General features: G+C 34.7%; 1 protein-coding gene across 4 annotated transcripts; it reads left to right on the top strand.

The window, feature by feature from the left end:
* Positions 1–306: 306 nt before the first annotated feature.
* LOC112292036 (uncharacterized) lies at positions 307–6,447 on the top strand. Of its 4 annotated transcripts, none has more exons than XM_090256393.1 (19): positions 307–477; positions 898–962; positions 1,135–1,236; positions 1,357–1,442; positions 1,766–1,850; positions 2,024–2,110; positions 2,478–2,539; positions 2,965–3,161; positions 3,297–3,357; positions 3,476–3,653; positions 3,780–3,818; positions 4,032–4,090; positions 4,173–4,209; positions 4,418–4,467; positions 4,799–4,868; positions 5,131–5,209; positions 5,400–5,476; positions 5,790–5,858; positions 5,989–6,447. In XM_090256393.1, the coding sequence occupies exons 2-19, from the start codon at positions 924–926 to the stop codon at positions 6,052–6,054; spliced, it is 1,443 nt and encodes a 480-aa protein (XP_090112519.1). In that variant the 5' UTR covers positions 307–477; positions 898–923; the 3' UTR covers positions 6,055–6,447. The 4 variants fall into 4 exon arrangements, with proteins under 4 accessions (XP_090112519.1, XP_090112520.1, XP_090112521.1 ...); XM_090256394.1 differs by lacking the exon at positions 307–477 and adding an exon at positions 489–670; XM_090256395.1 differs by lacking the exon at positions 307–477 and adding an exon at positions 499–580.
* The last annotated feature ends 6,191 nt before the right edge of the window (positions 6,448–12,638 follow it).

A 12,638-nucleotide genomic window follows, 5' to 3' on the forward strand; every position in this document is an offset into this window, starting at 1 on the left:
GGGTACCGTGAGAGTCGAATTTGACAATAAGATATTTTGTAGAATCACTGGTACATCAGAGGGTAATCAAAGCGATACACGAATGCACTGGATTAACCATAAAAAAGAAACTAAACCCTGCGACAACCTTGCAAACTGGATTGTTCCAGCACTCGGTGCCCGAAAAAGCCATATTAACTTATTTCCCACAAAGCAAAAAAGCATCAAAAGATTGGCAAGTGCCACGAAGCCGGGCCCACGCGAAATCCATCGACGTGGACTCATTTCTTAGCAGGAGTTCCCTGAAGACTTTGCTGGACTCCAAGCTTCTCAGCCTAGCATTCAATCCTGGATTCGATCACTTTCTCAATCCTGGGTCACGCTATCAAACCCACTGTGTAACTCTCACCGCGATTCTCGTTCCCGATTCGATTCTCGCCTTCAGACATCGTGTTGCCTAGTTTGTGGTATTGCGAATTGCGTTCATCGGGGTCTAAGGTATGTGCCCCGTCATTTCCTTCGCCGTCATGTGCGAATTCTGCTTCAGCTGTGCTTGTAGAAGTCCATTGAGGGTTCTTGGAATTGGCACAATTCTATGCCTGTGTGCAGTCTGCTTTTGGTTCTGTGAAGTTCTTACTCAGTTTAGGCGTTTTTCAAGAATTGATTGGGTTTACACGCATTTTACATTGGGGTATAAAGTTTCTGGGAGATAAGATTTTAGTGGCATTTGAATTCTCTATACGCAGCTCAAAGCCCATTAAGATTGAGTGGTCACATTTGTGCTTGATTTAGAGCTGAATTCAGAACATACCCATCTTGCTTTATCAGTTTGATCGAACCTCGTTCACCTTCCAAGTCTCTTGGATGTGTTAATCAATGCTGCCTACATTCTGATCATGGTGTTCGGGGTAATTTCAGGAATCATCACAGTGGTTTCTTCGGCAATGGCTAACGAAGATGACGTTGAAGATGTAAAGGATCTTGTGAGTAGTTCACAACTCCTCCCAAACTTTTGACTTTGTTGACCTGTTTGGCTTTATAAAGCTCTGATTGTGGGATGCGAGTAGAGTTCTGGATTTTACAAAAATGGAGAGTTTTGTGTAGCTTGTTCTGGTTCAATGATAGTATTCATTGTGAACTTGGCGATCCTTGCAGAGTTTAGTTGATGGAGAAGGAGAGACGTCTCCTGAGAAGAATGCTGCAGTTGAGTTTCTCAGGAGAGGAAACCGTGATTTCCGAAACTCAAGATTTAAGGAGGTTTGTCCCTTTGTTTCTTTATTACCTTATTCAAGTTGGAATATACCTCCAGTTAAATTGGGAAGAAGGAAGGCTGACTTTAGCTAAGATAAGTTTTATTTTGTCTTGTCATTTTTGCAGGCCATTTTGTGTTACACAAAAGCACTCAATGCTAATTGTCTAGACCAAGCTATGCTGTACAGTAACCGCTGCGCTGCATACTGCAAGTACAGACCTAGTCTCCATACCTAAACCCTGTTTCACATACCTGCACGTCTAACATTACCTTTCTAGAGAATACCATTTAAATCCAGTGGTATATCCTGAAAATTGTTATGGACAGCGTCATAGTTCTCCGGCCTTTTGTGTGGGATGGTACTCATTTCTCTTGAGTTTGACAATAACATTTATACTCAAAGTGGGGTAAACTGAAATGATTATTGGATGCTTTCAAATTTATTCGTCGTGCTTCAAACAGCAGTAGACGATGTCAGATTGCAAATGTTTCGTGATCTCAGCCAGTGCCTGATTCTAATATCATTGCATGCAGGTACAGTCAAGGTATACGGTTGAGACCAGCACGAACATCAGAGGAATCTGCTATGTTAGAGTTGGATCCTATGACACTTGGACAAGTAAGGCCGTAACCAATAAATGCGTTCTCATACTTAACTCATCGAGAGTTTCCTTCTTGGTCATTGTCTCATTTCCTCCTCATGCCGTGCTTCAGTAAACTAGCCCCCTCTATATTTACATGTAAGAAGATATTGATTGAAGAAGTTTTTGGGTTTTACTCCTTTCGTTTCAGCTAGCGTTGAAGGATTCAGAGAAATTGGTGAAGCTTCAAAGTGACAACCCTAAGGCCTATTTACGCAAGGCTACGGCACAAGTACTGGTATGTCGTCTTTACCCCAATATTTTGAGTTTCTATTCACTTTAGAGAATAAGTACTTGTACTGAATGAACTCTAAATTCTCTGGTCGTCATAATTTAATAAGCTCAATGTTCACTTTGCTCTTGTATGGTCGTTTGTGAGTGTTAAACTCATCTGTATCTTTGAGATCAAAGTAATGTTTCAAGTGCCCAATATTCATATTGTGTATCCCTGGACGGAAGGCTTCTCTGTTTAATGTATTCGACTGATTTTCGTCTTTCATTGGACTCCTTCTATCGATGTTCTTAGAAAAGAACTAGTGTAAGTTACTTATTACATCAAGGCATTCGTCCATGGTATTGATGACGTGTATGGGGGTGGTTTTCAGCTGGAGCAGTATGAAGCAGCAGTGGAGACCTACCTGTCTGGACTGGAGATCGATCCCATGAAGTAAGACCTCATCTAATCCATGTTTTCTCAGTATATGCCTCAATAATTTCTGAAAATATTTTATAGCACTCTTTTCCAACTATCTCTGTCCATTAAATGAGTTATTTCCTAACAGCGAAGCATAATTCTGTTGCTCCATCATGCTGGAGTTACATCTCTTCATGCAAAGTCTTTTTCTTTTCTTTCTGAGGCCTTAGCTCATTTAGTACTTCTTTGTGCATGTGTACAAAAAAATAGTGAACTCAACTAATGGAAATCCAAGTATTGTGGCATTTCTCTTTGACAATATGAACCCATTTATTGTAATGATATTTCTCTTTGGAATTCATACTCCGTACTTTTAGCTGATTTTCACAGAAGGAATGTTGTTTTTCTCTCTTTGAGCATAGAAACGAAGTTCGTAATTTTATGTTGTTGTTATGCAGCAAACCACTTCAGGAAGGATTGCGTGAGGTTAAAATTTTAATGGAGGGTGTAGAACAAAATGATAGCAAACGTCGCAAGTTGAAGCGATCAGATGATCTGGATTGCACCTTGTGTTTGAAACTATTGCATCAGCCAATCACTACACCCTGCGGCCATTCATTCTGTCGAGCATGTCTTCTTCAGGCTCTTGATCACGGTGATACTTGACGCCTGCTTGCTGTAATTAAATGAAGATTTGGAAGTACCCTGCTCTTGTGAGATGCTAATGCCTTTCTCCGCTCATTCATTCTTAGATCAATCCTAACTATTTATTTGCATTATGAAAGTGCAGGTAATAAATGTCCAATGTGCAGGACGGTAATTTTTGTGAGCCCCAAGACCTATCCAGTCAGGTATTTTACTTGTTCTGATGTTCTGATGTCGTCTCCTCGGGGTTCACTCGAGTATTGGTTCCCGGTCTTGATGAATTTCCACACTTTTCTAACACGGTTTCTTTTTATGGTTTTGCAGTGTAACTCTCAACAATTTGATTCAACGAAATTTTCCCGAAGAGTTTGCGGAGAGGAAAGCTGAAATGGACGCTGTCTCTCTTGCTGGCGGAGAGACCTTGCCGCTCTTTGTAATGGATGTAGTCCTTCCAATGCAGCAATTGATGTTGAATATCTTTGAACCACGATACAGGCTCATGGTATGTATGCTTTCTATTTAAGGAATATTCGTGGGCCGAGTAGAAGTTACTCTAGATGTGATACCCGATTGCCTATGCAGTTTGAGCCTCTTTAAACGGGTCTGAAGGCACTCCGTTTCGATGCAGATACGTCGAGTCGTGGAAGGCAATCATCGTATGGGAATGGTACGTAAACCCACTCCTAAGCTGCTGCAAAAGCCTGAAAGGATTATGGAATGTCCTGGGATGTCTGGAATGTGTAGGTATGGAATGTCCTGGAAGTAAATTTGTATTTATAATCTAGCACCGCGATTCTAGTGTCCTATACTGCTAACGAAGTACAAAAATATTCGTTGGATATCGCAAGCAATGTTGTTGATAATCAGACGTGGGTGTCAGGTGCGTATTGAAGAATCGGGTTCCTTGGCGGAGGTGGCATGCGAAGTCGAAATCACTGAGTGAGTTTCAGTGTCAGAGATCAGGGTTCTTTCTCTTTCATCTGCCTTAAGATTTGGAATCTAATTTTCTGTCCGTGTGCAGATGTGAACCTCTTCCCGATGGACGGTTTGAAATTGAGGTCAGCATGCATTCTTCTTTATTGCATTTTGATTTTTATGACACTAACAGGTTTATAGAGTTCTAGTACTTAGTGGCTGAAACTGAAAAATATAGCGAAATATAATCTCTAGATATGTGGCGCTGGCTCGTGATGTATCTTTGGCTAGGTAAAAAGCATTACTCGTATTTTACAATTGATGCAATCTGATCTTTTCTCTCACGGTCAGGTTGTTGGAAAGCGTAGATTTCGAATGACAGAGACATGGGAGCAAGACGGGTGAGCTTGAAATATCGGTTCTGAAGTGACTTTTAACCTAGTGACGGATTGATTGCTTCTTGAAAGCTTCATGTTTAACCTGCATTTAACTTCATACATCAAATCTTCTCAAGATTCTTTCATAGATTCCATGGAATGATTGGTCAAATAATCTGTACGTCTCTCAATTTAGCCTGCCCAGATTTTTGAAATAGGCATATTGCTCTTATGATATGTAGGTTGGTAGTTTAGTTTGTATCAACTATATAGTTCGTGCAAATGCCGTGCTAGACTGAACAGTTTGCTCATTTTGAAGTTGTTAGATGCGTTAATTGTGCATCTTAATGAACAGATATCGTGTAGCGAAAGTGCAATGGTTACAAGACGTGGTTCATCCAGATGGTTCTCCGGAGAAAGATGAGGTTCTTATTTTGTCACTGTCTCTTACTTTCGCATGTTCCTGCATCATATTTCCATTTCTGAGTTCACCTAGTTAATTTAGATATTTTGTTGAACCAAAACTTTCAACTTGTTAGAATAATTTTGAATGCAGTGTTGCCATTGTTATTATTTTGTATTCAATGAAGTTATCTTATTACATGAACGTACAGTTCTTTGTAATGATTCAAATTGAATTTTATATACCGCAATCTAAGACTATGTCAAATACTTTCTTGGTATCAGCTTGCCCAAAGTGTGCGGACAGCAGCTGACTTGGTAAACGCCTTCATCAGTCGAGTCAGGGATATTGCAGTCCGTTCAGGTGAAATAACTCCATACGTGACATTTTTTTAACTCCTGTAAACACACATACTCTTAATGTCAAATGTCTAAGTGATTATTTTCATTGCAGTAGAATATGCGAGAAGAAATAGAGAATCATCATTAACATTTTTGCCTTATATCTTAAGGTAAGTTTCTTGACATTTTGTTGACGTGCGGGACTTTTGCAGATCGTCGCTTGTTAGAGATGTTGAACCGTACAGAAGGCATGCCTAGTGCCTCAGATCCTGAGCGCTTCAGCTTTTGGGTATGCACCCTACTACAATCTTTCCTAACATGTCGAAAGCTACAACTTCCAATAGTATCAGTTATCACCTACATCACTTCAAGATTGTGAAAAGCACATCTACCTTCTGACTTGATGGCACTTCCGCAGTTTATGTTGCACGCTTTAGCAATCCTCATCCTTGAATTAGGTTTCTTCGGAACTCCTACCAGATAGGATACATGCTAAGATAACCATGTCAGTTGGATATTCAGCCGGGATCTGGATTTTAACCAAAGTTCAAAATAAGTTTTTCTCTTTTTAAATTTACACTGACAACTTCAATCTTATGCAGGTTGCAAATCTTATGAACATACCAGGAAGGGAGCGATTGCAATATTTGCGTATCACAGATACTCGAGAGGTGATTCTAACCAACTTTGATTCATGCAATTCCCTCTGTAAGTAAGAGTGTTGTTGCCGCCTCTAGAATTTCTACATGTTCGTAACAACAATGTACCTGATGTCCAACTTCTTGTCTGTTTCATGTGCAGCGACTGACACGAGAGATCACTCGGTTACGATCAATGCCAGCGGATAGTAATTGCTGCATCCAATGATTCTCCGCCCGGAGAATCAGAGTAGGATAATTCCTTGCTGTAGTGAGCTCATTTTTAGGCTTCTATAATACTTGGCTGGTGGTCAAGTTTGGCACCACTTCAGCACAGCTATCATTTGTTAGTAGTGAATTTGGAGCAAATGTGTAGATTCAATAGGATATGGCAAGTCATCGTAGCAGTAGGAATCCTTCAGTAATTTGTGATAATTTGACTCTCGATACACTTTGTCTTTTTTCGTGTAACTGTTCTCTTAAAGTATTTTAAGAAGAATGGGATGCTCTTGATTCTAGATACTAGTTTTTTAAGGATTGTCATTCGAAGCTCCTGCCCTTTTATTATTTTCTACTTTTTATATGTATCCCGGTTTGGATCTATAAAGTAATACTCATGGGATCTGGCAAGCGTGGTGAAACCCACATCCACAAGTCTCTTCCACTCGGTTGCTTTATGAAAAAATGCAGCCATCAATGAAGATGGCCTCTTTTTTAATTCAGTTAGCTCGGGAAAAGGTGAAAGCAAGAGTACAGTAGATATTAGTATTGGACGCCGGTCTAGCTGTATCTGCTTGGCAAGAGAACTATGTAGGTAGACAAGGAAGTTAGAAACCTAACAAGGTTTGTATACAAGTGGATAGAACTCATAGAGAAAAAAGAAAATAGAAAAAAGAAAATAGAAAAAAGAAAATAGAAAAAAGGAAAAAGGAAAAAGAAAAGTATATTTGTTTGGTTTAGTTTAGAAAAAAGTATGTATGTTTGCTTTAGAGTAGAAAAGAAGTATGTTTGTTTGTTTGTTTGGTTTAGATTATGTCATGTGATATAGCATCGAATGTCAAATCCCATTGAATGTATGTAATTTAGTTTGATTAGTAGTTTTTCACCTATTGATAGTTTTTATATTAGTTGACTTTAATCATGTCATTTAGAATTTGAATACTTCGGTGGAAAAAAACCCTTGACTTGACATTCTTGTCAAGTCTTGTGAGTGATTTTTGAAAAAGAAAAAACTTATTACAAGGATTAGTTTGGCTCTGGCGATTTAGCCAATTAATAAAGCTTTAAGATTTTATCTATCTTCACACTTGCATTCTTGAATTCTTCTTTTGTGGTGTGAGAGATAGCTTGTCTTGGTTTGGTGTAGATTTCTAATCTTTTACTTGACAAGAATCTCTCCTTCTCTTCAATTTGTGGTATAACAAATTAGAATGAAGTAGATCAAATAAATAAATAAATAAATAAATAAATTATAATTTGGATTTTCTTTGCTGCAAGTTTTTATGCATTATTGTACTGGATGTTGGAATCTTACTAGGCCATTGTATTAGAGTGACAATGTATCATGATAGTACTAGAGCGGTAGTGACAGGTACAAGGTTGTAATGTACAAGAAGGTAGAGACAAATCATAAGTCATAAGCAAGGATTATTATGCAAGAGTTTGTCGGCACAAAAGAGACGTGGGCATGGTCACAATTATTGATACAGTCGCAACATGATAATGAGCTGTGGTCATTTTTCTTTTATTATTTTGAATACTATTCAAAGTACAGTATGGCATAAGGCATTGTTCATACAATGTCGAATTTATTGTGCACTAGATTGTATAAAGCAGAGCGACAAAGTGAATAAAAAATGAAAGGCAAGTATAGTTTATATTGGAGATTATCAAATTTTAATTTTGTTTTGTTGTTTATCGAGCTATGTGCCACCTATAATCGGAGGCGAGAGTGATATAAAGTTATGCAAATCTAATTTTGTAAAACTTGCATTGTGCAAATACTATATAGTGTATCTTGAAAATTCTATCATGTAATCATAAGACCATGGTGATAAGATCCTATAGTCATAGATTCATTGCATGGTCATAGGATCATAAAAATAAAAATAAAACATTGTCCATAACTCTTAAGTCTTAATTTTAGAAGCTCACTCCAAATGTGTATGGAGTCCAAATTTGATCATTTTTGAGTCAATTTTATATAGAAGAGGTATAAAAAACTCATGGACATTCTTGATTTTTGAAGTGGAGATCATTTAGAGCATTGAAGTAGTATTTATTAAATACCAATTGCTTTCTATGTGAATTTTTGAATTTCTCTCACTTCTCTACATTTCATTTTATTTCAATTATCTTGTACTATTATAGATTTTATAATTTGTGAACATCGATCGTAGGTAGGTGCTGGTTGCTCTAATTCACTTTTGATTTCTCTTTTTGTATTGTTGAAAAATGACCCAATGTAGATTTTTGGATTTTATTTTTGGTACCTTCTCTTAGTTCCAAGTATTGTTTTTGAAGGTCTTTTGTGGTTATCTCATTTTGTGTTTGTACTAGTTTATATATATAAATATACAATAGGAATGATGTCAGATTGATAGCCAATGAGATCTTTTTGCTCATAGATATATTGGACTTGTAGTGATTTAGAGGTGATGATTGGTGAAGTGCAAAACTTGGTGGTGTTTGTAGATGCAAGTTGCCCATTAAGGCTTTATATATTTACAAGTACCCAAATAGTCTCTTTTATGGTGTATACTAAGAATCAATATTATCGATCTCTTTCACCAAACTACTTGGATAGTGATTATATCAAGGACTTTGGACCAATAGTGGATACTAACGAGGTTTTTTAGCTTGTTTCAGTATTAGATACCACTAGGAGCCTTTTAATCTTGGAGGTGGACATTGTTTTTGAGATTGAGGATAATTTTTGCAGTATGGTGAGAGAACAATTTTCAAGACAAGTCGAGGGTATTTTTTTGCCAAACTAAAAACTTAAATTTTAAATGTAGATGAAGAAGAAGCATAAAAAATCTTCCACTTTTAATAAGTAGTATGCCTTTGAAATCTTATTATAATATTTGGAGCATGAGGCACTTCAAACCTATAGGAGATGGAATGAAGAACATTCACTTAAATTAGAAGAAGTAGAGCATTATTGAAATATAAAAATATATTTTATTTTAGCTCTTAAAAAAGATGCTATCTCAAGTCTAATACCTATAGTGAAAGAAGAAGATTCAATCCAAAGAGAAGTGGAGGCATCTTTGGAAGTCATTAAAAAAAAAAAAAAAAATAGTTACTTCCTTATTCAATATTCTATCCACTTTGTCATAAATGGCTCTAGCAATGAAGGTGGATTTATTTGCAATAGAAGAGCCACCATCATTTGAGCCTCTCCAAATATATATTAAATACTTAAAACATAAATATGGAGGTTTTAGAAATAATCAAATGCAATGCATTCAAGACTTTTGACGTGAAAATGATAATTTTTTATATACTATGTATACTTGTTTGATTTGATTTGAAATAGAATTGAGTAGTGTATTTGTAGAGAATCACATTGTCAAGATCTTCTTATGTAAGATTGATAAGAGACTCTTGGATTTAGATACATCAAGAATTATTCTCAACTATAACAATAAGGCATAGTTGATATAAGTGTTTGTTGAAGTTGGGAAATACAATAGGATACTTTGTTAGTACTATGCTATTGATATGTTAGCCTGAATGACAGATGTGTTTATGCCTAAGGAGGTTGCAACTGCCTCAAGTAGCTTCATGAAGCATGACACAATTGCCACAAGTAGCTTCATGAATGCAATTGCCACAAGTAGCTTAATGGCTAAGAATATGGTACCTTCACTTAGTTTGGCTATCCAAGAAATTGTAGAGATCTTAATATTCATGTGCCATTGCTTTTACTATTTGGCCTTATAGATATTAATTTTATAGGAAGGCTTTTTAATTCAACTTCAATATAAGATGGAGATATTAGTATTAAAGATACAATATATAATTTGGCCTACATAGTATTGAATATGCATATATTTTTAAGTATTGATTTTTTGGCTCTAGAATTTAAACTAGTAAGAATCTTTCAACTAGCTAATAAAATATTAGAAGGTAGAGTATCTATTCTATAAATAACTCATTATAAATAGCTCAAGCAATCACAAAGCCTTTAAAAAAATAGAATTTGGCTAAGTTACAAGCAAAAATTATAACTAAAACTATTGTCATGCTTCATGAATGTCTCTTAAAGAAAATAAATATAAATCCTTCAAATAAAGTGCCAATGGCTATAGGGATAGCATTTTTGTTTGACATTATAACTAGACCTACTTGAAAACATCAAAACTTACATCTAAGATTTGTACAATTAACTAATAATAATAACATATTTATTTTTAGTGATATTGGTGGTAATACCACTTATACAACATCTTCATATTTTATGATGGATTCTGAGGCTACTGCAATTATAATTGGCAAGTGACTTAATCAAAAATTAGGTCTTATTTTTACAAACTTGGAGCCTCGTCCTTTCACCATCATTACTTCAATAAGAGGCACAAAGTAAAATATTGGCTATATCAAGCAACCATTGCAATTAATATTTTTTTATTAAATTTGGACTACTTTACTCATACTTATCTTAAAAGTGAGTAGTGACTAGTTCTACCAACTATGATATTTTAGTTAGTTGATATGCACTTAATCAATTTGATTTTGAGTTAGATAATTGGATTGAAGAAGCATGGATTAGATCAGAATGGTCTATTAGTGATAAAATGAAAGAATTCATTTTAGTTACAATTGTAGTAATCACCATTATTATGTCAGCAAAAATCTTTTTTGATTGTTATACATTAATATTTAATTTTACTTATGGAGTAGTTCTATTAAAAGAGATATTAATATTTATATCCAATTCTATGGAATCAAATAATCTACCATCTTTACAAGTTCATACAAGATACTAAAAGGATCCATCTCTTCTATCGAAAATACGTACGAAATTCTTCTACCAATGTCAAGAGATTGTATTTTTATTAGACATATTAAAGATATTTAACTCTTTTTTTACTATCTATCCTTACTCAACATATTCATTTGTATCTACTAGATGAAAGTATTACCTTTGTGAAGCTCTTTGTAAGCATTGGTAGAAATTTGGTAGTAGTATTAGAAGTTGGACTTGTTGTTAGATAATATATTTACATAGATACTAGAATTATATCTAACCAAATAACTCAATATCACCTCTAAAGGTTGTTAGTTTTGTATCTTAAGTAATTACAATCTTTTACTATTGTTAGTTATTTTATTCAACTCTCTCAAGATGTCATCATTATTAGTGATAAGGATTTGAGGAGATTAGAAAATATTAATTTATTGATTGATAGATGGCCGTAATAAAGATATTCATATATTGGAATATGTCAAAGGTTAGATGATTCTTGATCTAGTTTATTTAGAAATTGGATGTGGCTTAAATAATGGTGGTTTATGCATCAAATTATGTCACTTAGGTATATTTTTGAAAATATACTTTCATTGGATGACATTCAAATACAAGTATTGGAATTAACTCAATATATTAACTAATTCGTTAGTCTTCTAATTTTTGTTGATGCTGCATCTTTGAATTCCTATATCCATCAACTTTATTTGATTTGGACCAATTTGACCTTATTTTATGTGTTTATAAAAATACTTTCTAGATTGAATAACTTCTTAGATGCCATATTGATGATATCTTGGATGATAATTAAATTTTTTTGGTTGTCACTAAGATTGATGAACCTCTTCTTATCTTGGTTAATAAGGTGGAGGCACCTCATGGCATATTTCCAACTTTTGTAACATTTCTAGCATTATTTGTATTTTAATATTGTGACATTAGTATGGTTAAGGATGTTAATTTTCAAACCTATGAAAAATCTAATGCCAACAAAAAAAAAAGCATGCTATGGGCTTTTTAACTAACATCACATGTACGTACAATATTACTAAAGAATAAGATTATTTTTTCTTAAGCCAAGCTATGGATCTCAATACTTTAGTATGAATTTTTGATGTATGCTTTGATATTCAAAAGGGTTATTTTAGCCATTTTAGTACTTTGAGGTTAGAAAATAATGCTCGAGGAGCAATGAATCTTTAACTTACTAAAGTTGAGGAATTTGAGTCATTTTTTTTTTGCTTAAAGTAGCATACAATTGATGATCTTCAAGCTTAGCATGTCTTTGCTACTTTGGCCAAAGACTTAAAAAAAAATGCTTAGGATATTCTTTCATGAGATTTATTTTTAAAAGACATTCTATATTCTATCAACATTGCCAGTTAACATAAATATTATGGTGACAAAGTCCTTTATTTGATTATGAGTGGGGATGTTTGAGACATAAGAATTTTTTTTTCAATAGATTAGTAATTAAATACTATGTTGATATGTAGTAGTTTTTTATTAGTAAAAAAAAATCACAAAGTTTAATAATAGGTTATTGGAATTAGAACCACATCTTATTGATGCCAAAATTCAAATGATACGAGCATTTATTCACTTGTATTACAATTATTTTGAATTTAGTCTTGAAGATTGTAGAATAGGTAAATAAACTTTATGATAAGTTAGTGGTTGGTTATTGGCAACCTTGAAAATTAGATTGATGATTAGGTAATTTAGCTGATAACAGTAGGTTGTTAATAGAATAAATGGTTAAGAATTCAAAGGGTCATAACCTTTGGAATCCGTTGGCCGATGGATCATCTTTTTGGTAGGATAAATAGATTGAGAAT

This window comes from Physcomitrium patens, chromosome 15, assembly GCF_059467195.1.
Source record: "Physcomitrium patens ecotype Gransden chromosome 15, ASM5946719v1, whole genome shotgun sequence".
In the NCBI taxonomy this organism is placed as follows: domain Eukaryota; kingdom Viridiplantae; phylum Streptophyta; class Bryopsida; order Funariales; family Funariaceae; genus Physcomitrium; species Physcomitrium patens.